Source organism: Ictalurus furcatus, chromosome 29, assembly GCF_023375685.1.
Source record: "Ictalurus furcatus strain D&B chromosome 29, Billie_1.0, whole genome shotgun sequence".
Classification (NCBI taxonomy): Eukaryota; Metazoa; Chordata; class Actinopteri; order Siluriformes; family Ictaluridae; genus Ictalurus; species Ictalurus furcatus.
Genome location: NC_071283.1, coordinates 9537327 through 9565009, shown reverse-complemented (window position 1 = coordinate 9565009; position 27683 = coordinate 9537327). Strand labels below are relative to the sequence as shown.

Here is a 27683-nt window from a genome sequence, read left to right as displayed (position 1 = left end):
AAAGAAACTACCGTAAATGAGAAAGTCAGAGAATCTGGAGCAAAGTCGACACTTGGGTATGTTTACAAGTACCATTTTTTAACAGGTAAGTGTGCCGGGGGGAGGAGGGGGGGGGGTTAGTCTTTGATGAGATCTGTCATAGATTTCAGTAGAACTGCTGAATTGCCACATTCTTGGAGCTGGGGGGCAAATTTCTTCAAAGAGGGACAAAGCTGTCAGGTTGTTTTTAATGAGATAAGATATAACTGCGGGATTATCTACAAACAGACTTTATTCAAAAGTCAGTGGCATTAAAATCATAAAAACATTCAACACATTACAACAATGTATTCTCTTTTGCGTCTATGTCTGTCTTGGATTTACTCTGTTTTACTCTCATTTCTGACACAACATATGTCCATTATACATATAATAATCACTACTGGTCAAAAGTTTGGAGACACTTGACTGAAATGGTTCTCATGAGCTTAAAAACCTTTTGATCTGAAGGTATAAGATTAAATGTTTGAAATGGGTATTGTAGACAAAAATATAATATTCATATTAGAAAACTAACATTTTATTTGCAAGAAAAAATGTTTTTAAACAGATGTCTTGGAGCGAAATATTCCGAAAAGCAGCCAATAAGTGTCCAGCGTAGGTGGGAACTCCTTTAATCCTGTTTAAAAAGCATCTCAGGGGGAATCCTCAAGAAACCGGTTGAGAAAATGGCAAGAATACATTTCTGGTAATTCTTGGTAAAAAGCGAGTCTACTTTGAAGATGCTAAAGTACTAAATTATTTTGATTTATTTTGGATTTTTTATCACAGCATAATTCCCATTGTTCCATTTGTGTTATTCCAGAGTTTTGATGACTTTATTATTATTATAAAATGTGTGTTGGGGGGAATAAATAAATAAAGAATGAGTGTGTCTAAACTTTTGACCGGTAGTGTAGCTATATACAGTCAGTGAAGGAATTGTTGTGGGAGCACAATATCTTAATGCTCTGTGAAGACAATGAGTTTCCAAATTTGAACTCGGTTAAAAACTCTGTGCTTCTGGAATTACCATTTTAACCGTGGGATGCCAATAATTTTGAAACCAGTATTTTGCAGAAGAAACTTTATATATTTGAAATAATTGTATGTTCAAATAGAACTATACAGAGCCCTCATCTGTTTAAGTTCTAAATATCACATATGTCCTGTACTTCACAGTTTATATTTTGCACATTTTCATAAGGGGTGCCAATACTTCCTCAATTAAATTTTTTCATGCTGTTTTTGGGTAGCTGGACTCCTTGTTCAAGATGTTTATGGTTATATATCATAATGGTAGTAATGGTTTGTGTGTATGTGTGTGCCATTGACGAGCCTGATGCAAAATCTAAAAGAGGAAGCACAAAGGAATATAGGAGGAGCTTGAGAAAGGAGGGATATGATGAACTGAGAAAAAGAGGGAACAGAATAGAGAGTGGGAGGAAGAAAAACAGAGATGCATGTGTGGTAGAGAACACAGAGATAGGGTAATGAGAAGAGCTTGACAGAGGGACATGTGAGATCAATAGAGAAAAATAAAGGTACATCAGGAAAGGAAAGTCAAAGGTAATATCTTGCAGTTCGTCACCTCTTGATTCAACTAATTTTCATCATATTCAGCCATTGACTATGTCTGTCTAAAATATATTCTATATCTATGTCTAAAATATTCACAAGAGCAGAAACTATTTTTATCAATCTTCTCTTAAATAAGGCTTCTAGACCTCTTGTCACATTTTTAAAGATTGGACATGTTTGCTTTTATCTTCTTCATCTAATTTTGTATTCTTCATTTCTTTTTGAATCATTAACATACAAACAGTTCTTAAGAATTGACTTAAGACTTACGTTTTATATTCAATGTCTATGTGTGAAATGCTGCCACTGGTTTAGTGGCAACTTTCTTCTTTGCCAGCGATCATGCAGTGAGTTTAATCCTTTATGTCCATGTTTTCAGTCATATTGTGTGTCTGGGTTCTTGTTACATCTGGGCCATTTTATTGTTATTTAAAGGGGAAACAAAGGTTCACTATTAGAATCATTGTTATCACTGGTACATTTGAAATACAGGAAATACCCATTACAACTTTGAAGCAGTGACTAGTAGCTACCATTGGTCACATAACTGTGTCTGTTCTTGGAAAAGATAAAAGAGAGGAAGCTTGACGCCACATCATTGGGAATTTTGGCCAATTTGACCCGTCATCCAACTTTATGCTATCAATTCTAAAAAACAATGAAAATCACTTGATCATTATTTAACAATACAATGTGTAAAATGGCTTAATTTGAGTGTGAAGCAGTATTATAGCTGAATATCTATTTCACACAATGTCATTTTTAAAATTGCATTTAAATTTAATTTAAATCGTAACATGTATGCTTGAAGGCTGTGTGGTTAAATGTCTCTTCGATTTCCAGTATTGGAAATACTGGAAAATTAATGTATTGGTATTTAAAATGGTCAAGCAACATGTATTGGACCATTTGAGATGGAATGACCCTACTGAGACATTTTGACCTTTTGGACATTTCCATTTTTTTGGAGAAATATATTGAACAAAAACATTATCAAGCTCTATTTCTATGTCCTGTAAGTAGCACAGGGCCCAGCAAGAGATCATTTCGTGTGTTGCACTCTATTATGCTGAATGTTTCTAGATCATCATAACCACTTTTTTGCTGAACAGCTCAAGAAATGTTTGGTATCATATGTCCAAGAGTACTTGTACTGATGAAGTACTGATGACATTGTTAAAGTCACTTTGATGGCACATCAAAGGTGTAGGGTGTTGTATTTTTTTTTTTTTTTTAAAAAAAAAAAAAGGTCTATTGAGATCAGCATGACCTAAGAGCAAAAGCCCAACCGCTTTGTTCTAACTCTTAACCATATTCAAAAGAATGATTAAATATTTACTGTAACAATAGAATATGGCAACATAATATGACATGAATCATCCTAAGAGGACAAATTGCTGAAGGGACTTTTACAGAATGTTATGTAAATAATACACCTGAGTTATATTAAGGTAAAAAAATTATAAGCACAGCATGAAGAGGTGTTTTTACATACCCAACTCCAAAAAAGTTGGTTCGCTGTGTAAAATGTAAATAAAAACAGAATGCAATGATTTGCAAATATCATAAACCCATATGTTAATCACAATCGAACATAGAAAACATACCAAATGTTTAAACTGAGTAAATGTACCATTTTAAGGGAAAAAAAATAAGGAAATTTAGAATTTGATGGCCGCAACACGTCTCAAAAAAGTTGGGACGGGGGCAACAAAAGGCATTTTGCAGCCAAAATGGGGAGCAAATCTATGGGGCAAATGAGAGAGCGCAAAGCACACAGGAAATAAATAATCTCATGTTCTTCTAGGCATTACTGTCTGGCCTAAATTTAATGTTGCTAATCTTCCCACAGGAAAATTACCTTGTTTGCATCTTTTCAATGCATAACGGAAAGTGTGTGTGTTTTTGCATATGTGTACAAATTAGTACCAAAATACACGCAAAGTCGTTTTACTGTTATTGCTAAGTAACCAAGCACACGTGTACATATGGTTGTGTATGAAGCAACATTAGCACCTCTGCCAATTCTTCTTTATTTGGTTTTCTTTGCTACTTCCTTCATACCACTCTGTTTACCTATAGATTTCATGAACACATTTGCTGGTTTGTTGTCAAATTGTTATCACTACAGTACTTTACAGCAGAAACACAGACAAACTTTGTAGGTCAGTCGTTCTCAACTCCAGTCCTGGAGATCTGGAATCCAGGAGAATAAGGTGTTTTCCCCAACTTTGGTATCAATTACAGGTAAAGGCTTATAGTTGAAACAGTACAGTTATCCCTGGTTAATGAGTTTGTGAAATCCAGTCACAGAGCAGTCATTTTTTAAGGACTTCTCACTCACTCATTTTCAGTAACAGCTTTATCCTGGTCAGAGTCACAGTGGATCTGGAGTCTATCCTAGAAACAGTAGGAATGAGGCAGGAAAGTGCCCTTGATGGGTTGACAATCCATTGCAGGGTACCATGCACACACAATCACACACTCTATAACACATAAGGAGGTGGGAGGAAACCCAGAGGAAACCCACATGGAAACAGGGAAAGCTTGCCCAGAAACTCCACACATACTGTAACTCTAACTCAGGATTGAATCAGAGATCCAGGAGCTGTGAAGCTGCAACACTACCCACTGTGCTATACTAAACACTGCACAAAAAGTTCATTTGACTGTCTTAGATTGTATAACTGGCTCTAAGATTTAAAATAACTATTGTTCTTTTTTTTAACTCTAGAAAAAGGCCTGAAGTGTCCAAGTCCAAGACTGGATTTACCATAAAAGACCAACATGTGGACAGTTTTTCATTTCATTTGGAAATTGATGGAGCAACCTGTTGCATCTTGATCATGGCCCAAAGCAAATGGATGAATTAACCATCCTGGCATATGTAGACATTTTTTATTTTTTTGTATTTGCATCTTATGAAAACTAGTATAAGAAAACAGAAAGAACACTGGGTCACTATGCAGGATGACTCACATGATTGCCTTGAAATGATCACCAAATATCCTGAGGACTTGTCACAACAAAAAGGGGATATAAACCAAATCGGAAAACAGAGTAAGCATGAAGGAATACAGAAAGCCAATAATTCTGCCCAGGATGGGGATAAACAACCCAGTGGTAGTGGAATCAGGCAGCACAACATTGAGCTAGGAATTGCTAAGAAGGAGAACACCCCAGAACCTCTTCAAGCATGCACATCTTTTAGGACATCCAATACAACCACAAATGGCCCTGCATACCCATCACTTCCTGAAGCCATTATGGAAGACAACACTAACAGTAGTCTAGGGAACTGCTTACAATCCTGTAGAACTGATCATGATTGTACAGAAGCAGAGCCAGATGTCATGGGAGTCCCTGAGCGTCAAAGTGTGAGAATTCGGCGCACTACTGCCACAGGTGCATGCCGTTGTTACCAAGCAGTGCGGCTAGGATTTCTGCAGTGCCTGGAGGACACCCCGTTTGTGGTACCAGGCCTGGTATTGACCATCTTGTTTTGTGTGACCATCATCGTCATCATCGCTGCTACTGGCAGAGTAAGCCAATGAGTGAAAGAATTAATTAATTGATTCAGTCATTCACTTAATATCTAAGCCATTTGTTTATTCATAATATTTATTTGTTTGCTTACCAAACTATTGATCTAGCCATCCATTTTCTGCAAATGTTTCGCAGGAACCCTTTACTTGAGGGTAGTGTTCACAGGGCCACATGACATATACATAAGCCTTTACTGACAACTGACATAAGCCTACATAAACATTTAAAGGCTTATTCCAATAAGCATCAGCTGTCATTGTCAATTCTAATTTCATAACACAACTCCACATAACACTCACAAGTCAGGTGACATAGAGTTTTATTAACATAAGACTGTGTTACTTTACATTTTACTTTGTAGGTCAGTGTAACTTCTGGCATGTTATATGATTGTGACTATGTGACCAAATTCATTCAATTTACAATCAGAAAATATACGCTGCCATTACAGTATTCGTAATCTTTAAACTAGCTATATTAAAGGCACTTTATATACAAAATATAGAAGATATCCATCACATGATCACACGATCATGGGACGGCTGTGGCTCAGGTGGTAGAGCAGGTTGTTCCCTAATCGCAGGGTTGGCGGTTCGATTACTCCACATGCTGAAGTATCATTGGGCGAGACACTGAACCCCAAATTGCCCTTGATGGCAGGCTAGCACCTTGCATGGCAGCTCTGCTGCCATTGGTGAGTGTGTGTGTGTGAATCGGAGAATGATAAACAGAGTAAAGCGCTTTGTTGAACCACTAAGGTTTAAAGGCACTAAATAAGTGCAGACAATTTACCATTTATATATCATATCATGAGTTTGATGCCAATGATGCCACAGCACAATTGAGGGAGCAAAATTGGCCATGCTCTGGAGGGATGGCATTGCTCTGTCCCCTGTCAATCAGAGGACAACTCGTAGGTGACTGTGAGCTCATGTATGTGGAAGAAGACAGAATGTGTATTCCTCTGAATGTGTTTATTAGCTGGTTATTGTTTATTGGCTGGCATCTCATGTTGAAGAGGTTTGTAGCTGTCATGTGATAGGGCAGAGCTGGCTTGTTGGTGGGAATTGGAAGTTTGGAAGAAAATGAGGTGAAACTAAACTAAACAAAAACTTTCATTATCTGGAGCATGTTCTAGAAAAGCTCGCCTTTTTAATTTTTCTACTTTAAGCTATTTCACAATTATATTCCAGATATTCCAAACTGAGCTACAAAGTCGATTCTTATCACGTCCTAATCTAATCCAACAACAATAACCTTACACAGTAAATATCACCAAATATTTACATCTCTTGGTATATTTATGACTTGGGAGTTATTTCAACTTGAAATCAAAATTGAACTGATGTTTATTGGAGTAAGCCTTTATAAATGTTTGTAAAACCCTGGTAGTCAGTGACAGGGAAAAAGGACACAGGAAGCAGGCTGTGAAGAAATTGGTGCTAAATTCTTATTTATTTTTCGTCTACTTAATTACTTCTTTATAAAAATAAAGAAAAGGCACACAACAATTCCGTTGTCATCGGTCTGTTCATTGTCGAGGTCATAGTGAGCACTGTATGGATCGACTCTCTCTCTCTCTCTCTCTCTCTCTCTCTCTCTCTCTCTCTCTCACACACACACACACAGCTCAAAGGACACTCACTGATACACAAACAGACCGTAAATACACTTCATTCTTAACCACCCACAGGTGTGACCACTCACACATTACCCACTCATACCCGCTCATATGATCAAGACTGATTCGTGTCACTTGTCATGAAGGGTAAATGTCATGTAACCCCATGAACACTATCCTTAAGTAAAGTGTTACCGAGCTTACAATTTTTGTTCTTTTTGTTTCCTTTTTCTTGAACCATCATCCTTATATAGCATATCACTGGTTATGTCGGAGCATTATCAGTGGTGTGTGTGGTGCTCTGTCTTTGTGTCCCACTGTTGGTGTGTTTGCCGTGCCTGCCCACCTTGCGCAGGTGTGAACAGATGCTTGCGCTCTCCATCTGGTTCATGCTATTCATCACTGCCATTGTCTTCATCTTCACCGACAAAGTCGTCACAGCATGGGAACAAGTCAGTCTCACTTCAGTCTTTAAATATCTCATCCACTAGCCAGCTAATAGAAAGCATTATCTACAGGTGTAGTAATATATTAAAAAGGTAGTAAAATGTTAGGCTGCCATGTTATGAAAATAATTTTGCAGCATCCTAAAAACCTGGTTTAGCCACAGCTTAAGTTGTATTAAGGTTACAAAGTTTATGGTTATGGATAGGGGCGTAGTTAGTTTTGTCATACATTTTACGATTTAATTTGTGTGAAATTAACAAAATCCATCTGCCCTCATTCATTTGTATATTTGAATTGTATAAAATATCTCAACAGATCATGTTGCCCAGTTAGATGAGAACTAATATCGTTTGAACATTTGTCTTAAAAATTGTAAGAGCATTTGGTTAAAAATGTTTTCAGAATATAATAGAAGAGAAAACAAATAGTTCACAGAGCCATGACATTCAGAAACTTAACTAAAACTATCTACTAAGCTAAAATTGTTAGTTTTGGTCATCAGGGAAAATAGGGAACTAGGAAATTTAAAACTATACAGCCTCAGGGTATTCTGACAAACTGTAAACATCTATTTGTGTGCAACAGCATCCTCCATTTACAGACGTTGGATATTATTTTGAACTTATTGCTAATAAAAAACAGTATTAATGTCTTCTGAGTTCCTTTATTCTGATTTGACTGCTGTTATTTAATCCAGGAAGAACATGCAAAGCTATATAACATTCAATGTTCTTATGAAACACTATGTAACCTGTGTCTATATCTGTGTCTCACTTTCTTTTGTCGCTCTTAGGTGGCATTTTTTCTCTTTCTCTCTCTATCAGTATACACAATCTTTCCTCTTAGTTTCTGGTGGGCTATGATCTTTGGTATCGGAGCCACTATGTGTCACATCATCATCATCAGCGTCATCGTGTCTGTTAGCCGCCCTAGGCCAAGAGACGTGGAAGTGCAGGTAAGACAAACACACACAGACATATACAGGAAAGTGTAAACCAGAATGGAAAAGTCAAATGCAAAATTATTCAAATGAGCAACAGCTAGATATTTCACCAGCTAACCACAAAACTGAAAACAGATACTGACACACCTAACAAAATGCTAGCAGCCATAGTTAGTTCTGTTATATCATTATTTGCATCTACATCCTGTCTTATCTGACATATTCAAAATTCTCACAAAAGCATATTCAAAAATGTATTAATTTTATCTTTGTCCTGTGTTAATGTTACTGTTAGGATCTAGGCTGTTCATTTGGTTTTATTAATCTATTGACTGTGCTTGTGCTCTATAAATATGATATTAACGTGAAATGTATTAGCAATTACATAACCGTTCTCAATGTCTCTCTCTTAGGTGGCAGCAAATGTAGTGCTGTTTGTGTGTATCAATTGCGTGGGTCTTTTTCACCTCTGGCTTACTGAGAATGCACGCAGAAAGTCCACCATGAGCCGAGAAACCTTTAGCTACAACCGTTCCAAACGAGCCACACAGAAACGTGATCAGGTACACACACACACACACACACACACACACACACACACACACACACCCCGACACATTTGCAAATATAATAGTGTTGTGCAAAGTTCAAAATCTATTTGAGATCGGGTCAGTGATCATTGTTAACTGTAAGCCATACACTTAGGCATGCAGTAACTGATTAAATGCAAAATTATACCAATACATGCTGTTGATAAATCCTTGACCGATTATTCATAAGTTGTCATTTTTTCCACTGCCTCACCTCTTCCCACAGGAACACCTTCTCCTGTCTGTGCTGCCACGGTACATTGCCATGGAGCTCAAAGGGGAGGTTGTCAAAGGTCTGTCGAGAACATTCACAGGACCCGACAATAAACCGAACTTCCATAACTTGTATGTCAAGCAACACAAAGACGTCAGGTGACAGCTCAAACAGTCACATGAAATTACACACACTGTGAATGTCCAGCATACGCCTAGGAATAACCTAAACACATTAAAATAGCTGAAATGAATATCTCGTTCTTTTCTGCAGCATTCTGTATGCAGACATTGTAGGTTTCACCAGCCTCGCTAGCACATGCACTCCTGAGGAACTTGTCATTGTCCTTAACAAACTCTTCGGCAAGTTTGATGACCTTGCCAAGGTGAAGACTTCTCTCGCACTGTTCATATATTCTGCTCAGATTCTGGCTATTGTATGGCACAGAATAATACATTTCAAAGAATTAGGTTCAGGAATTGTTTATAGTGTTTCTGTTCACTCACTTGCTCACTTTGCAGAAAAATGAATGTCTACGTATCAAGATTCTGGGTGACTGCTACTACTGCGTTTCAGGCCTTCCAGATCCGATCCCTCACCACGCACGAAACTGTGTACAGATGGGTCTGAATATGTGCACTTCCATAAAGTGAGTCAGTATGCTCTCAGTTACAGAAACAAAGCCATTCATAGCTGAAACAAAATCAAGTGACACACAGTGTGTGCATTCTTATGTCTTAGTTTTTCATGTCAATCAAGTCCAATTATATTCAATCAAGGGTTTTTGTTAGGTTACATATAGTCTTGTGAGCCAAATGTGTCATTGTAGCTCATCAGTTATCAGACCGAGAGTCATCAGACCGAGACCTGCCTACTTTCACAGGAATAAACCATTTGACTGATATTGCAAACAATATCTCAAATCAAACTTTTTAATAACTTTTGAAGGTGTGATGCTGTGAGGAATTGGTTTCCTGCATTGTGTGAAAGATAGTGTTAAAATAATGCGGTGAACAAAAAGGGACAGTAGGTGTGGAAATGGCATGAAGGAAGCAAAGTTAAAATGTGTGGGGATTTGGCTCTGAATATTGCTGTGAGAATGCATATAAATAATTGTCTGTCACTGTACATACTGTACCATCAGGGATGAATTAGTAAACCCTGGGTCCCTGGGCTGGAACCTATACTCCTCCCTCCCCACCCCACTATGTATGAACCCACCATGCAAACCAACACATGCAAAAAAAAAAAACACATACATTATTATATCTGGAGCAGTGGTGGCTTGGCGATTAAGGCTCTGGGTTACTTTATCAGAAGGTCAGGGGTTCAGGCCCCAGCACTGCCAAGCTGCCACTGTTGGGCCCTTGAGCAAGGCTCGTTAGAACCAAAGTTACTGCTCATTGGTTACTAATTCAGACCCACCAGTAACATATCTGGATTTATTTCAGATTCTGTGACTTTATATTCATTTGTTTGTGTTCTATGTATTGTGTTGGTTGTGACTTAGCAAATGCTCAATCAGTCTAAGCATTCACGTAAAATCTATGCTAGTCAAGGGTCCCCTAATAGCCAGGGCCCCTGAGTATGTGCCCAGTAGGCCTGGTCAGTAATCCATCCCTGAATAACAGTGTCGCGCTAAGAAAATTATTTTTCTTTTTTTTTACTACCACATTTTTAATCTTGATTTGTGCATTCCACTTCCTTCCTGAGAGAGGCCCGACAGAACAAAATTAAAATGCACAAAACACATAGATCATCAAAATACACACATTGAAAGATATTGTAACCATCGCTTAAAATAAATGTTATGGTATTAACATTTGAAAGGCAGATGACAATCAAATCTATCCACATCTCATAATTAAGCCCTTCTATTATTTTCACCCTGATGATGTGCCTATCCATTGTCCATACATTGTCCTAGAAATAACCTTTGATCATGTTTTTCACAGCAAGCTGAGGGAGGCAACAGGTGTGGACATCAGCATGAGGGTTGGTGTGCACTCAGGAAACGTGCTTTGCGGGGTAATTGGCTTGCTCAAGTGGCAGTATGACGTCTGGTCAAATGACGTAACTCTAGCCAATCGCATGGAGTCTGGAGGTGTTCCGGGGTGAGTCAGCTGAGGACTGACTAGATGGAATCTGGACAGATATGACTGAAATTTATCATAAGATAAGAATGAAAATTATCATGTATCTCAGACGATCCATTTAGACTTTAGATTAACAAGATCATGAAAGTTTATCTTTTAAAGACATTATCAGTAATTCACTCAACCTACAGAGATATGATCTGTTTTTGAAAAATATAATTCCATAGCCAGGAGGAATTTGAGTTGTTTCATGCATTCCACGCTTAGTGGTGTAGAGAAAAACCTAAGACTGTATCACCACACAATCTCTTGTGATTAAATACTTGTGATTAAAATACCTGTGCTGTGATATCCTCCACACTTATATCAGCAGACCAGCATTTTTGGAATCTGATACAATGATTTATACTAATATTGCCATTTGGTATGTTATTATATGTTCTTAAAAAGAATTTTACTTTTACTTTTTTTGCCACTATAGAAGGGTTCACATTACAGAAGAGACCCTTGGAAACTTAGGTGGGGCATACCAAGTTGAGGAGGGGAACGGAGCCAGTCGGGATTCTGCTTTGGAGGGCAGGAAGACGTATTTAGTGATTGACCCCAACACACAGAACAGGACTGATACAAAACCAAAGGTGGCTGTGAATTTTCAATGATTATTTGGAAGGTGATCAAAAACTGAATGTGATGTGAGAAATTACAGTTGGCTTCTTCTTGTATTCCTGTATGTGTGTAGACCAACTTCCTGGCGATGAATGGTAGACCAAAGCAGCGGGCTTCAGTGAGAATGTCTCAGTATCTACAGTCCTGGAAGAGCATCAACCCATTTTCAGAGCTCAATCGATCAGAAGACACGATCACTGTCCCACTCAGCCCATCGAATGACTTCAGTCAGTCACTGGGGGACACGGTGAGTGCCAATATTATTCTTATGAAATTTAATCGGGAATGTGCTGCTGTTCATTCTAGACCCAAATATCTCTGGGGTCCTATAGATTTATATTAGAAACTTAAATAGCCTGTGGTGTCATTCTATGGAAAGAACTGTAAAGACACCTGGCTGATTTTGCCATTTCTGCTACAATATCAGTGGCTGTGTACAAATGAAATGGCTGCAAAATGTCAATAAAACAAATGTGTGCTGTGTTCAAATATACAAAATTTAGCCCAATGTAAAAGACTTGATTATAGTCAATAGTATTATAGTATTACCCTATGTTTGTACTGTATTGCATAGTGTTACTTGAAGGATCAGTGGTGTTCTGCATTTGCTCATTTGGCTGAAACTTTTATCCAAAGCAGAGTAGAATTGAGACAAGATACAAGGGTCTTGCTCAAGAACCCAACAATTGCACATGAGTGGTGCCAATCAATCAGTAGTCCAATGCCTTAACTACTGAGCCACCACTTCCTCTGGTTACTCAGTATTGCACTCTCCTCTCAGCCCCTTGATACAAACTGAAGGCCTATGAATATGTGCCGCTAGCATGGTTGAGTGATCCTCCCTTCACTACTGAGCTTGCAAACTCCCCGAAGCGTAGTCTTCCTCAGTGTTTCAAAAGTTTCCATGAATAGCAGGCCTATGGCTAAGGGTGACCCCTCTGTGGCTAAGCACCATTAGAGTGATGAGACACTGCTCAGAGTTAGTCTAATCTTTTTCCCCTTCATGGCAGTTTTTTCCCCAGTTTCCACATCCCCCACCAATTCAAAAATAGCAGACCTGCATTCAAGCTTCTCTTGATCAGCTACCACATTTGCTGGTTTCCACTATACATCTCAACTCTGAGTTACTAACAAGCCATACTGTTTGTGCAGTCGGTGTCTGAATCCTTGGTGGGCAAGGATAAGCACCAACTTTGTGCCCACTGCCTCACCACTGACCATCTTAAGGAAGCAGTCTCCAGTTTGGACATCCCCTGCACTGTCTGGGCTTTGGACTTCCCAGCGAGATTTAGACCCTTATTCAGAGTCTAATTTAACCCATGTGCCACCAAAACTGCCTGCTAGTTGGACATCTGATAAGCAAAGTAGGTAAGGGTGAATGTGTTGTCGAGGCAGCCCAGGAGACGTGGTGTCCCAGATCTTGCACAGGTTTAGAAAGGCTTCTACTGCTGATTCTGATCCCATTGCACAGAATTCAGCAATTAGGCAACAGAGTCCTGCTTGCAGTCCCAAAAAAGCCAGCAAGGCCTTGGCTCTTTTATATGCACTATGAGCAATAATATAGTGAACTATCCAGGCAATATAATGTGTCCAATGAGAATTTGGACAAAAATACAAAATGGCTCCACTCTAAATTGTGGATATACTATACTATATGGTGAAAAGGAAACCAATTCAGACGCAATATTGTGATAACCCATTTAAATGCAGCATATGTATGTTGGCACAGCAGATACTGTGAGGCAAATCATGTTCTTTTACTTACTAGTTTTGGATGGTGTTAATATGAAAATACGCTGTGTGTTCAAAGTTCAAACTGACTTTTTATGGCACATTTATAATGTACAGGAATCAGTAAGACATCCGCCATATACTTCCAACCAAGAAAGCAGGTATGAAGTACAGATTTGCTCTGTTTTTATAGTAAATGGTGATGTTTTTTAATTGTGGATGTTGATTATCTGTCTAATTTTTTGTCTTTGTTTCTCTTTCTCCCTTCAGGCATTCATTTGTGTCGGAAAACGGATCAATGGCGTCACTGGACCCACTAGATGTTTCAGGGTGAGAGAAAGAAGATGAGAAATCAAATATGCCTTTTACAATCTCTTTTATAATCAATCTTGGTTATGATTTCTTTATCTCTATTATTCTATTAGATCAAAAATGAAGAAACTCAACTGGATGACACTGTTTTTCTGTGATATAAACATGGAGAAGCAGGTGGGATCCAGATTTCTGCTGTGTATGTGTATTAACAAAAAAAAACTGATTGATAAATTGATAATAAATTGTTAATAATCTTGAGTTTATTTTGCAGTATCGGCTGAGTGAGGTAAAGGATGTCCATCAGTCTGCGGCCTGTCTCGCTCTTGTCTTCACTGCCATATTCATTGTACAGATGCTTACCTCGCAAAAGTGAGAAAGAATTTGAATTAATGAAACAAGTAGTGGACATACTGAAATGATAAACAAGCACCAGAGATTTTTCAGAGACTTTAACATCAATCAATCAAATAATCTATCTATCTATCTATCTATCTATCTATCTATCTATCTGTTTAATTAAAGAAATACACCTCTGGCGATATCATATGGAGTTACCTTGCCTGTCCAGTTGCTGTTACTGGTGGTGATCAGCGTGGGATTTTTAAAGGTACAAACACTTGTACACATGCTCATTCATGCAATTATCCAATCTGCCAATCATATGGCAGCAGCACAAAGCATATACAAGTCAAGAACTTCAGTTAATGCTTGCAGCAAACATCAGAATAGAGGGGGGAAAATGTATTCTCAGCGACTTTGACTTTGGCAGGCTTGTTGGTGCCAAACAGGCTGGTCTGGGTATTTCAGAAACAGCTGACCTCTTTGGATTCTCGTGCAGTCTCTAGACTTTACACAGTATGGTGGTAAAAACAAAAAACATCCAGTGAGCGGCTGTTCTGTGAGCAGAAATGCCTTGTATAGAGATCAGAGGAAAATAGCCAGACCTTAGGATGCATAATATGGGCGGCTATGGCTCAGGTGGTAGAGCAGGTTATCCACTAATCATAGGGTTGCCATTTGATTCCTGGCCCACATGACTCCACGTGCCGAAGTGTCTTTGGGCAAGACACTGAACCCCAAGTTGCGATGGCAAGATCAAAAATCTTGAGGCAATATAATGTGCCTTGCATGGCAGCTCTGCTACCATTGGGGTGTGTGTGAATGAGATGCAGTGTAAAATGCTTTGTAGAACCACTAAGGTTAAAAAAAGCACTATATAAATGCAGACCCCTTACCATAATACTGTATTTTATTTTCATACATTTTTGCTCATGGTATTTTGTAGCTTATTTTAAAACATTTAAGTACATACCATCCCTGTATGCATGTGTGTTTTAGCAATGGAACTCTAAGATCCCTCCCAGCATTAAATGGATGTCATTACTACCATGTGGAGTGGTCACCAAGGCGGTGCTGAGACTACTCCTGGTCTTCACCTGTCTCCTTATCACACTACTTATGGCCATTCTGAACATAGTAAGGTTCATACAATGTACACACACACACACACACACACACACACACAAACATATTCCCATATACACAAATGTTTACTCTATCTGTTCTGGGCTTCCACCTATAAGTACATTTTTCCCTGTTTCAGGTGTTTATTCCAGGTGATAAATGCCTAGACTCCCCCAACAATGCCACCACTCTGGATAATTTAAATCTCTATTCTGTACCGGTAAGAATACTAAGATTATGTTGTGAGATGTTTATCCTGATTTCCTTGTTCCTTTTGAGAAATATATTAATAATACTACACAAACATAAACTATCTTACCAATTTCACACTATACACTCATCAAATACCATCCTATATTACATTATAAGATTATCTACACATTCTAACTACATGTAAATTAAGTTGCCACTGATTGACCTTTCCTGTCTGTCTCTTGTGTGTATTTCTGCAGTATTATCTGTATTGCTGTTTACTGGCGATGCTGGCAGTGGTGGTGTTCGTACGCCTGTCTTTTTCCGTTAAATTCTTTCTCCTCACACTTGCACTAGTTGTCTACCTCGCTCTCTTCCTGTATGTGTATGCACCACGTTCTGATTGCTACATGCTGCAACTCTACAACAATTCCAAGTAAGAACAAGCATTAATTAATATAGTACAGTCAAGTGCAAAATGTTGCATCCTTCATGGTTTCTATCTACATTTTTTTAAAATCCAAAAGTTACGTGCAATGTGGGTGTGTGCTGCAATAAAACAATCCAAAATATAAGTAAAATCTACAAAAAAAAAAGAGAAGAGTTTGAGTGAGAGTTTGGTAGTATGTCTGAAAATTTGACCGTATTTGTGAGAGTAAGACCATGTGTGTTAAATAGCTTATTAGTGTGTGAGAGTATAATATTGGATGTGAGAATAATTATGACAGCGTATGATCGTCTGTATGGAAGATGTATAATTTTCTGTATTCAAGTGATACTTACTGAATATAAAAGAATATGATGGGACAGTCCCGTCCAAAACTATTGGAACAGCAAGGCCATTTCATTTGTTTGTGCTATACACCAAAGACATTTGGGGTTGAAATCAAAAGACGGATATGAGACCCGGTATTTACATCTAGATTTGTTAAACAACATAAAACATAGAGTCTTTTTCTATCAGACCACCCAATTTGTAGCCGAGCAAAAGTATAGGAACAGTGGACAGGGAAAGAGTATGTTTGTATGAGAAAGTATATTTTGTGTGTGTGTGTGTGTAATACCGAGTGTAAAACATTATGATAGCATATATGTGAGTATAATGGAAAGTGTGGGCAAGAGTAAAACAGTGTGAGAGGGTATAACTGTGTACAAGAGTATTACAGTGTCTGTGAAATAGTATGAGTCTGTGACAGAGAAAGATAGTGTTTAAGAGCGTATAATAGTGGGTTTGAAAGAGCATGCACTGATGCATGAAAGAGTATCCTGAAAGATGTCCTGAAACCACCTACACACCCCCTAAACACGGAAGAAGCAAAAAAGCTTTTCCAGTTGAGTAACAAAGTAGAAATAATCATGCAATAATGTGATATTCTTAGCCTGTTTTTATTTCCTTGTGTTAGTCCGGGAGTTCTAAAGGAGCCCAAGATCATGTCAGGCATTTGGCTCTGCATTTTCTACTTCGCCTCTCTAATTCTTGCCCGACAGGTAGGGTTTGTGTACCAGCAAGCGTGACTCTCCTTTTATATGGCGTAATTATGTAAGTATTTCAGTACTGTACAATATAAGCTGTCTGTGTATGTGCGTTAGGACGAGCTGGCCTGTCGAGTCGAGTTCCTTCTACGGAAATGTTTTGAGAAAGAGCGTGAGGAGATGGAGACAACAGAAAATGTCAACAAGCTCCTCCTCGAAAATCTGCTGCCTTCTCATGTTACCAATTTCTTTATTGGCAAAACTGTACCCAACCAGGTAATACAATTATAACAGTTGATTAAACACACACAGATAAAAAAATATCTGATATATATAATATCTCACAAAAGTGAGTACACCCCTCACATTTTTGTAAATATTTGATTATATCTTTTCACGTGACAACACTGAAGAAATGACACTTTGCTATAATGTAAAGTGGTGAGTGTACAGCTTGTATAACAGTGTAAATTTGCTGTCCCCTCAAAATAACTCAATACACAGCCATTAATGTCTAAACCGCTGGCAACAAAAGTGAGTACACCCCTAAATGAAAACGTCCAAATTGGGCCCAATTAGTCATTTTCACTCCCTGGTGTCATGTGACTTGTTAGTGTTACAAGGTCTCAGGTGTGAATGGGGAGCAGGTGTGTTCAATTTGGTGTCATCGCTCTCACACTTCCTCATACTGGACATTGGAAGTTCAACATGGCACCTCATGGCAAAGAACTCTCGGAGGATCTGAAAAAAATAATTGTTGCTCTACATAAAGATGGCTTAGGCTATAAGAAGCTTGCCAAGACCCTGACACTGAGCTGCAGCACGGTGGCCAAGACCATACAGCAGTTTAACAGGACAGGTTCCACTCAGAACAGGCCTCGCCATGGTCAACCAAAGAAGTTGAGTGCACGTGCTCAGCGTCATATCCAGAGGTAATCTTTGGGAAATAGACGTATGAGTGCTGCCAGCATTGCTGCAGAGGTTGAAGGGGTGGGGGGTCAGCCTGTCAGTGCTCAGACCATACGCCGCACACTGCATCAAATTAGTCTGCATGGCTGTCCTAGTCCTAATCCTAGTCCCAGGAGGAAGCCTCTTCTAAAGAAGATGCACAAGAAAGGACATGGATTACTGGAACCATGTCCTGTGGTTTGATGAGACCAAGATAAACTTATTTGGTTCAGATGGTGTCAAGCGTGTGTGGCGGCAACCAGGTGAGGAGTACAAAGACAAGTGTGTCTTGCCTACAGTCAAGCATGGTGGTGGGAGTGTCATGGTCTGGGGCTGCATGAGTGCTGCCGGCACTGGGGAGCTACAGTTCATTGAGGGAACCATGAATGCCAACATGTACTGTGACATACTGAAGTAGAGCATGATCCCCTCCCCTCGGAGACTGGGCCACAGGGCAGTATTCCAGTATGATAATGACCCCAAACACACCTCCAAGATGACCACTGCCTTGCTAAAGAAGCTGAGGGTGAAGGTGATGGACTAAACCCTATTGAGCATCTGTGGGGCATCCTCAAACGGAAGGTGGAGGAGCAAAAGGTCTCTAACATCCACCAGCTCCGTGATGTCGTTATGGAGGAGTGGAAGAGGACTCCAGTGGCAACCTGTGAAGCTCTGGTGAACTCCATGCCCAAGAGGGTTAAGGCAGTGCTGGAAAATAATGGTGGCCACACAAAATATTGACAATTTGGGCCCAATTTGGACATTTTCACTTAGGGGTGTACTCACTTTTGTTGCCAGCGGTTTAGACATTAATGGCTGTGTGTTGAGTTGTTTTGAGGGGACAGCAAATTTACACTGTTACACAAGCTGTACACTCACTACTTTACATTGTAGCAAAGTGTCATTTCTTCAGTGTTGTCACATGAAAAGATATAATCAAATATTTACAAAAATGTGAGGGGTGTACTCACTTTTTTGAGATACTGTATATAATATCTGCTAAATAATTGCATTGCTGATGCAAGCTAGACACTTACAGAGGAATATACACTAACGGTAAACAATGTGTAACAGTGCATAACCTAATCTTATAGGACAATAATAGTGTAATTTGTTCAGTACTAAGTAGGGTCTACAAGACTATTTTTCACCAGTAATCAGAAACTAATTTTAATAATAATTCTAACAACACTTATTAAACATCTTTTGTTCATGAATGTCATTTTAGTGGGGACCTAGTGGTTAGCACGTTTCCCTCGCACCTCCAGGTTTAGGGGTTCGATTCCTGCCAGTCCAAAGACATGCACTGTAGGCTGATTGGCATTTCCAAATTGTCTGTATGTGTGTGATTGTGCCTTGCAATGGGTTGGCACCCCATCCAGGGTGTCCCCCGCCTTGTGCCCCAAGTTCCCTGGGTTAGGTTCCAGGTTCTCCATGACCCTGTGTAGGATAAGCGGTACAAAGGATGGATGGATGTCATTTTAGTTGGTCCTATTTATTAAAAGCAATAAGGCCCTGAAGTGCCTTATTCTTCTTATACCACAGCAAATTGCCAACCGTAATAATTTATTTAATTAAAGAATGGCATGCTGTACTTTTTATCCATTTATCATTACAGTTTAATGTTTTCAAACACCCTTGGAACAAGTTTATTCCTGATATCACTTAAGCTAAGACGTTCCTCAGTCAGAAAAATTAAAGGAATGGCCTTACCAAGTTCTGACAATAGAAACTCCTTCCAAAATAAACATCTACTCACAGTGCATTAATATAAACCTGTGATTTGCCTTCCAGCTGGCACTGTCAGAGCTGCTATTTTAGAAAATTAAACACCTTAAGCAACCCCTTCTGACCGATCAGATTTGATCATTAGACCACATTTGATAATTTAAAAATACATACTTGTATATTGATTGTCCAAATATTTAAAACTTAAATGGATACAGGCATAAAGATCATTATAAAATTATAGAGAAATGAATAGATAATGGGTTTGTTTGCAGGTTCCTTAGTGTTCTAGAGGGAGAAAAACACATCATAAAGATCAGCAGCCATCGTTGCAAAGCAAATACTGTTTGTGGCAGCAAAATTCCTCCCTCAGCATAATACAGGAAGTAGTTGTAACTTTAAATTGCCACCTGTGTGTGTGTGTGTGTGTGTGTGTGTGTGTTTTCCAGGACTTGTACAGTCAGTCTTGTGAAGCTGTGTGCGTGATGTTTGCCTCGGTGCCTGAGTTTAAGAATTTCTACACAGAGAGCAATGAAAATGGAGATGGCCTGGAGTGTCTGAGATTCCTCAATGAAATCATCACAGACTTTGACGAGGTAAAATTTTATAATCCCACTATCTGGTGTCACACAGATGAGAATGGGTCCCCCTTTGAGTCTGGTTCCTCTCAAAGTTTATTCAGTATGTCATCTGAGAGAGTTTTTGCTTGACAGTGTGATCTCTGGCTTGCTCATTATGTATCTAAATCTATATCGGGATTTCTGTAAAGCTGCCTTGTGACAATCTTTATTGTTAATAAGTACTACTGCTAATGAAACTGAATTGAAGTAAACTCCGATGATCAAAAAACAACATTTAACTCACTATTATGTAGTGAGTAATATTAAGGGGCCATGATAGATAAGGGCCAGTGGGGGAATTTCGTCAGGACACTTGGCGATATTCACCCATTGGCCCTTAACTATCATGGCCCTCTAATAATCTCCATCCGTGAATTGGCTACATCACTCTCCTCTACACCAATAGCTGGTGTGTGGTTGCTGTCGCATCATCCAGGTGGATGCTACACACTGGTGGTGGGTGAGGAGATTTCCCTCCCATACAATGTAAAGCGCTTTGACTGCATAGAAAAGCGCTATATGAATCTAAGGAATTATTATTCTTCATTTTGCCTTGCTGTCATTTAAGAGGATCTAACCTAATTTTCTTCTTCTCTCCAGCTCCTCATCAAGCCCAAATTCAATGTCGTTGAGAAAATTAAGACTATTGGCACCACATACATGGCTGCTGCTGGGCTGACCAATCCCACCACAGGAGAGGAGCGAAAAGTAAGACTGCAAAAGTCAATTAATGGAAAGGTGTGTCCTCTTATGACTAGAACCTCGATTTGAATGAAATGTCACATCACTCTAATTTGTTGTTTGCTTTTGATGGTTGGAATGTGGTACACAGACAAGCTATTTTTATGTCTAGCATAGGTGTGGTGTTAAAGTGGGTGTATCAAGTATATATTTAGCTGGCAGATTCAAAAGGACTTACTGTATGTAACTTATTATAGTGAGGCTATAAATAGAAAGAAGTTTTTTCATGCTCATTTCTATACAAGAACCTTGGTTATAAGTATTCTGGGTTATGAATATTCATTTACTGGTTGTTTACGTGTTTACTTAAACTAAAATTAGGTTCTCCTATGTTGTGAAATGTTGCCTGAAGCAATCACAACACAATTCCTACTTTTTGAGCAAAAATGAAACATGATATTGCTATAGCAAGCAGCTTGTAATGAACATGTCGTTTTCAAACTTCGGTGTATTTGCGCAGTATTGGAATAAAGATGGGGTTTAATATTAACCAGTATGTCTTATGGGGGAATTATATTGCAAACTAAAATAGAGTAATATAGTGAATTGAATAAAGAAATCTACAAATTAATGAAAACTAAAAACACAGACTGCGATGCTAACTGATATAAAAGGTATATGTGAATACATTTTCAGTCGTGTTTTTCCATACAACAGTGATAAACTAAGTTCATGTTTAGTGTGGAAAAAGGCCTCTGGCGTTACGACTCCACCCTCCAGTGATGTTAGATACTGTTCATTATGTATTTATGCATTCCTTTTTATAAAGAGCACACACAAAAACTGCTTCGCTGCTTTCAATCTGTCACTAACATTAACAAAATAAAACTTGAACTATTTTATATATATATATATATATATATATATATCGTTCATATAGTTCAAGGTTTTTTTTGCTAATGTTAGTTCTAGTGACAGATTGAGAGCAGTGAAGCATTTTTTATTTTTTTTTAATGTATATATATAAAACTAATTTTAAAAAAGACTTTAAGAAAATAAATTTAAAAAACACTAAAGCTGAGACTGGAGAGTGAAAGTATTTATGTTTGGCTCTGTCACTTTCTGCAGGACAGTGACGCATGCAAAAATAATGTGCGAAGTATGGTGGACTTTGCCATGGCTTTGATGGGAAGGTTGGAATACATCAACAGACACTCTTTCAACGACTTCAAACTCAGGATAGGTACTGTCAAATAGTACAAAAATCTATAATGGCCTGGGAGAACTGTTCACAGTGTGAAAATGTTATATTTTCTACTATATAGAGTTCTGAAAACTACAGGTGTTCCTGAACTGTTTCTCTTTTACACATATTATCTTATAACATATTATATCTTAATCACAAGTAAAGGTCTAGCATTTTAAATTTTGATTACTCCCAAAAGTGAATTCCATTTCATCATATGATTACAAACTCAACCGATTAGGTTTATGTCTGTTTTTCACGAAATTCACTGAGTGAAGACAGCACACTTAACTAGCAAGGTTTTAGACATCTGTAGACAGACTGATTGTTTTTACCACCACATTTGTTAAATGGGAGCTTTACCCAATATAATCTCTGCAGGACCTCTAAGAAAGTTTTTTTGTGTGTGTGAAATATATTTATGGTTTCTTAAAGGTGAGGTGTCAAAATGTGTCGCAGAAAAATCCAATTTTGGCCCAAACTTGGTTTTTTCGCTGTTTTTCATATTTCAACCACAGTGACATCCTCTTCTGGTTTCTGCAAACTACCACACATATATATTTACATTACATTTACTTAACAAATTCATAATTACATTTATATATATATATATATATATATATATATATATATATATATATATATATATATATATATATATATATATATATATATAAAGGCTATGGTGACTCAGTTAAAGATTGGAAAGCAATGTTTTTCCAATCGTCACCTGTCCAGTTTGGTGAGTCTGTGCCCACTATAGCCTGAGATTCCTGTTCTTGGCTGACAGGAGTTGAACCTGATGTGGTATTTTGCTGTGGTATTTGGCAATGGTAACTCAGTTAAAGATTGGAAAGCAATGTTTTTCCAATCGTCACCTGTCCAGTTTGGTGAGTCTGTGCCCACTATAGCCTCAGATTCCTGTTCTTGGCTGACAGGAGTTGAACCTAATGTGGTATTTTGCTGTTGTAGCCCATTCATCTAATGCTTTGGTGTGTTCTGAGATGGTTTTATGCTCAGCACAATTGTAATGAGTGGTTATTTGAGTTACCATAGCCTTTCTGCCAGTTAAAACCAGTCTGGCCATTCACCTCTGACATCTGACATCTCTCATCAACAAGGCATTTCCACCTGCCGAACTCTCGCTCACTAGATGCTTTTTTTTTTTACACCATTATGTGTGATCTCTAGAGACTGTAGTGTGTGAAATTGCAGAATATAGGCTCTAGATCCACTACAAGCCGGAATAGAATATAGTGGGTGCTGAAGATGAATGAATGTACAGTATATACAGAAGTTAAATATTCTGTATATCATTTATTCTGCTTCAGTAACCACTTTATCCTGATATATCATATGGTGCCCTCCACTAATATGACACCCTTGTTAAATATGAGCAATGAAGGCTGTGTTACCTCATATTTATACCCCTGTGAAACAGAAAATCATGGTTGAACAGTTTGCTGTTCCTAGTCACCTAGGTGTACTAAAAATCTATGTAAAATATCAATGGGAATATACTTCAAATATATTTTGTCATATGAATTAATAGGGGTGCCAATAAATGTTGCACATCTATATTTAACAAAGATATTTTTTGATAAAACAGTGTTGTGTTCGCAATTGTTTGATATCCATGAATATTTTTGTGAATTTTTTTAACAAAAGATCAAAAGGTTAAAAAATAAAGACAGTTTTTCACAGCCTTCTTTGCTCATATTTACCAAGGGTGCCAATCTTAGTGGATCGCACTGTATATACAAAAGTGTATTTAAGAATTTGTTAACCTGGTGCATGGTACACTGTATGTGTGGAGGTTTACATGACAGTTCATAACACATTCCTTTAAATATTGTTAAAAGATGAATAATCACACCACCATTATAATCACATTCTAATACATTATAATAAAGTTTAGCTAATCTTTTCATCTTTATTCTTCAATTCAGGAATAAACCACGGCCCTGTCATTGCTGGGGTAATTGGAGCCCATAAACCTCAATATGATATCTGGGGTAATGCTGTGAATGTAGCCAGCAGAATGGACAGCACTGGCGTACTGAATAAAATACAGGTGGGAAAGAGATGCGAATGTCAAACGTCAAATGATTAAAAACTGTTGTAACAGGTAGCATGTATTTTGTAACTACCTTACACTTTGGTGGAAAAAAAAGTAACCATTTTGAATTGTTAAATCAGTAATTATTTCACAGCATTGAGTTAACATTATCATTTAGCTGACTGTATCTGGTAGATACAGATTAGCTGACAATGATTTTATGGTTTGATCTTAATGATAGTTGTATATTACACCAGTAATGCTTAAAGGGATAGTTCACCCAAAAATGAAAATTCTGTCATCAATAGCTCAACCTCAACTCTCAAGAGAATCAAAACACATGTGTGTTGTATTGATGAGAGAACGGATGTTTTTTTGTTGAGAGCGGACGAAAAAATATACAACGGGATCCAGAAGCGCTGTACTGTTTACAGCAAAGGAATAGGAACACTGTACACAAACTGAGTCACAAAGAACAATCTTTGTGCAGATTTCGACATAGAAATGCATCGCGCATACATGGTGGTTCTCTCCTGAATGCACATTGGAGATCTATGCGGAAATTAGGATATTTTTTAATTAAGACTTAATTTAAGCTTTTTTGCACCCACAAAGCATTCGTATTGCTTCATAGAATTGGGATTAAACCCAGGTGTAGAAAACTATATCCCTCTTGTGCTCTACGGTTTGGGGATCCTTCTAGATGAGTATTGTTGAAGAACTATAAGGCACTCCGAAGGATAATCGATTTAAAAAGCCTTTAGTATCTCTTGGCTACTCAGTCATAATTACAGTTAAAACACATGCCTAAGTGTTTCAGCTATTACTTGGACTATAAATGGAGGGACAGAAATCTCCCAGGTTTCATTAAAATGTCTTCATCTGTGTTCCGAAGATGAACGAAAGTCATATGGGTTTTGAACGACATGACGATGAATAATTGATGAGAGAATCTTCACTTGTGGGAGAACTATCCCTTTAAGTTTTCTTAGTTGATCTAGTTTCAAATAAAGATACCAGTGTGATCTTATAAAAACTTACCAGCTCATATTACAATGCTGGGGTTTTGTGTTTTTTTTTTTTGTTTAGATTTTTTTTACCCTTGGCTCCTCTCGGTATACATATATATATATATATATAGAGAGAGAGAGAGAGAGAGAGAGAGAGAGAGAGAGAGAGAGAGAGAGAGATGCAATTTTGCATTTGTGCTGACTGACACAAAAAGGGCACACTGTTCAGGGCATGAACTTTATATGCGTTTAATGCATGAAATTTTGAGTACAACGGCAGTTTGGATTCAGACATGGACTAGAATTAGTTAGAGGGGGAAAAAAGGCATAGTGCATTATGTAGGTAGTTTGGTACTCTGGGAGTGACTCTGAAAATGTTGTTTGTTGCTTCCTTTAGGTGACTGAAGAAACTGCGCAGGTGGCTCAAAGCATTGGCTTCGTAGTAACTAAGAGAGGTGTAGTTCACGTGAAAGGCAAAGGACAGCTTACCACTTACTTCATCAACACTGAGCCCTCATCACAGCACTCATAACTGATAGCAAAAATACAGTACATACACTGTACTGTATGGATATGTCTGTCACCAGTCTTTGTCATTTTTTACTGTAGGAAATGAGCAATAACTGAGACATGAATTTCAGACAGAAATGGGCAAGATTTTGTAACAGTACTTCATTCTGTCTTAAATCTTAAAAGTTTCATTACAACAGTTAAGGTACAGTTAATGCTGCACTTAAATGTTTACAAGTTCTGTGGCTTTGCACGTTTGCCAGATGCACTTCTCTGATATTAGAATGTCATTTTGTTGGATGTTTTCATTAATGCCTTTGTTTAACATAATTATTTATTAAGACTGTTGTATGTACTTTCAAACACACAGTGACCAGTTTTTTATTAATAATTAAAATTCATAAATATGTCCGACGGTTGGTTGATTATCCATCTCAAATACTCTTAGTCATTGGAGGCTAATGATTCATATTGAGCAAGCAGTTCCCTGCAATGTGGATTACTTAAAGGACATTTTGTTCTTAAAATAAACAAATAAACAAATAAATAAATAAATAGTCTAATCACTCTGCCAAGTGAATGTATTAAGGTACATTTTCGAGTTATTTAATTGCTTATTCCTTTAGGTTTCTACCCACCCAAATCCAAACCAGTTACACTGTGTTAAAATGTAGATTGACACAACACTTTGACATCACTTATGCATGTTTTTAAGTTCCTGAGGTTTAATTTAGTAAAGGAAAATGTTTCCATGGCAAATGCAGAAGTAATGCAGGTGGACATGGAGGTACGGTAAGGTGGCAGACAGCAACCAGTAATGGTGTTGATGGGAACTGTGGGTGTAAAGACAGAACTGCACAATTTCAGGAATACCTATATAGAACAAAATGCTGCCTAAGGCAGCCTGTGTTATAAAAGCCAGGAACTGTTTCTGGTGTCATCTGCTGTCTTCTCTCCCTCACTATTTATTGGGTGGCTGTGGTTCAGATGGTAGAGCGGGTTGCCCACTAATCGTAGGGTTGGCGGTTTGATTCCCAGCCCCACGTGACTCCACATGCCGAAGTGTCCTTGGGCAAGACACTGAACCCCAAGTTGCTCCTGATGGCAAGCTAGCACCTTGCATGGCAGCTCTACTACCCTTGGTCTGTGTGTGTGTGTGTGTGTGTGTGTGTGTGTGAATGGGTGAATGAGAACAAGTGTAAAGTGCTTTATAGAACCGTTAAGGTTAAAAAGTGTTTCTGTGTGTGTGTGTATATATATATATATATATATATATATATATATATATATATATATATAAATAGTGCAATTTTATTTTTTTACATCTATGCTGATTGGAAATTTCTAACCTTTTGGTGGTTAAAAACAAAAATTACACAGACTTAGCAGGAAATCCCTAATTTTGGAACATGAGCAAATACAGCAACTGTATAATTGGTACAAAGGATAAAATATTATTTTCAAGCAGGCCATAATAATCAGGTTCTATCGAAATAATGTTAAAATTAGATTTATAATCTTTATCTTACTTATATAGCCTCCAGGGTTGGGGGTTCGATTCCTGCTGTTGCCCTATGTGTACGGAGTTTGCATGTTCTCCCCGTGCTGTGGGGTTTCCTCCGGGTACTCCGGTTTCCTCCCCCAGTCCAAAGACATGCGTTGTAGGCTGATTGGCATGTCCAAAAAGTGTCCGTAGTGTATGAATGGGTGTGTGAATGTGTGTGTCATTGTGCCCTGCGATGGATTGGCATTGTACCCGGCTTTGTGCCCCATTCCCCCTGGGATAGGCTTCAGGTTCCCTGTGACATGGAAGGATAAAGTGTAGAAGATGACTTATATTCCTAATTTTCTGAAATAATTCATTTATGCAAACTACAAAATGTTCAACAGAAATCAATTTTACTAAACACAAAGAAAATTGTATAAACATTGATTAAACATTGAGAAGCATGTAAACAGTGATTGGCATCATATTTAAACCCAC

General features: G+C 38.1%; 1 protein-coding gene across 4 annotated transcripts; it reads left to right on the top strand.

Moving 5' to 3' along the window:
* LOC128604191 (adenylate cyclase type 4) lies at positions 1-26064 on the top strand. 4 transcript variants are annotated; one of them, XM_053619094.1, is made up of 26 exons: positions 1-85; positions 4334-5141; positions 7021-7218; positions 8007-8168; positions 8570-8719; positions 8973-9118; positions 9234-9345; positions 9482-9609; positions 10916-11074; positions 11538-11694; positions 11796-11969; positions 13571-13614; positions 13724-13783; positions 13879-13942; positions 14040-14137; positions 14291-14375; positions 15107-15244; positions 15372-15452; positions 15685-15860; positions 16828-16912; positions 17015-17173; positions 20023-20169; positions 20794-20931; positions 22003-22117; positions 24070-24194; positions 25587-26064. In XM_053619094.1, exons 2-26 carry the CDS (start codon positions 4521-4523, stop codon positions 25719-25721), a joined length of 3657 nt encoding a protein of 1218 aa, XP_053475069.1. In that variant the 5' UTR covers positions 1-85; positions 4334-4520; the 3' UTR covers positions 25722-26064. The 4 variants fall into 4 exon arrangements, with proteins under 4 accessions (XP_053475069.1, XP_053475071.1, XP_053475072.1 ...); XM_053619096.1 differs by having other exon boundaries at positions 11-56; XM_053619097.1 differs by lacking the exon at positions 1-85 and adding an exon at positions 429-1587 and having other exon boundaries at positions 20794-20901.
* Positions 26065-27683: the final 1619 nt, after the last annotated feature.

Excerpts from the sequence above, each read along its gene's own strand:
- LOC128604191 (XM_053619094.1), top strand. The coding sequence starts at position 4,521 with ATGAAAACTAGTATAAGAAAACAGAAAGAACACTGGGTCACTATGCAG. Across the intron at positions 8,169-8,569 it reads CAAGAGACGTGGAAGTGCAG|GTGGCAGCAAATGTAGTGCT; the intron begins GTAAGACAAACA and ends TCTCTCTCTTAG. Across the intron at positions 14,138-14,290 it reads CAGATGCTTACCTCGCAAAA|AAATACACCTCTGGCGATAT; the intron begins GTGAGAAAGAAT and ends GTTTAATTAAAG.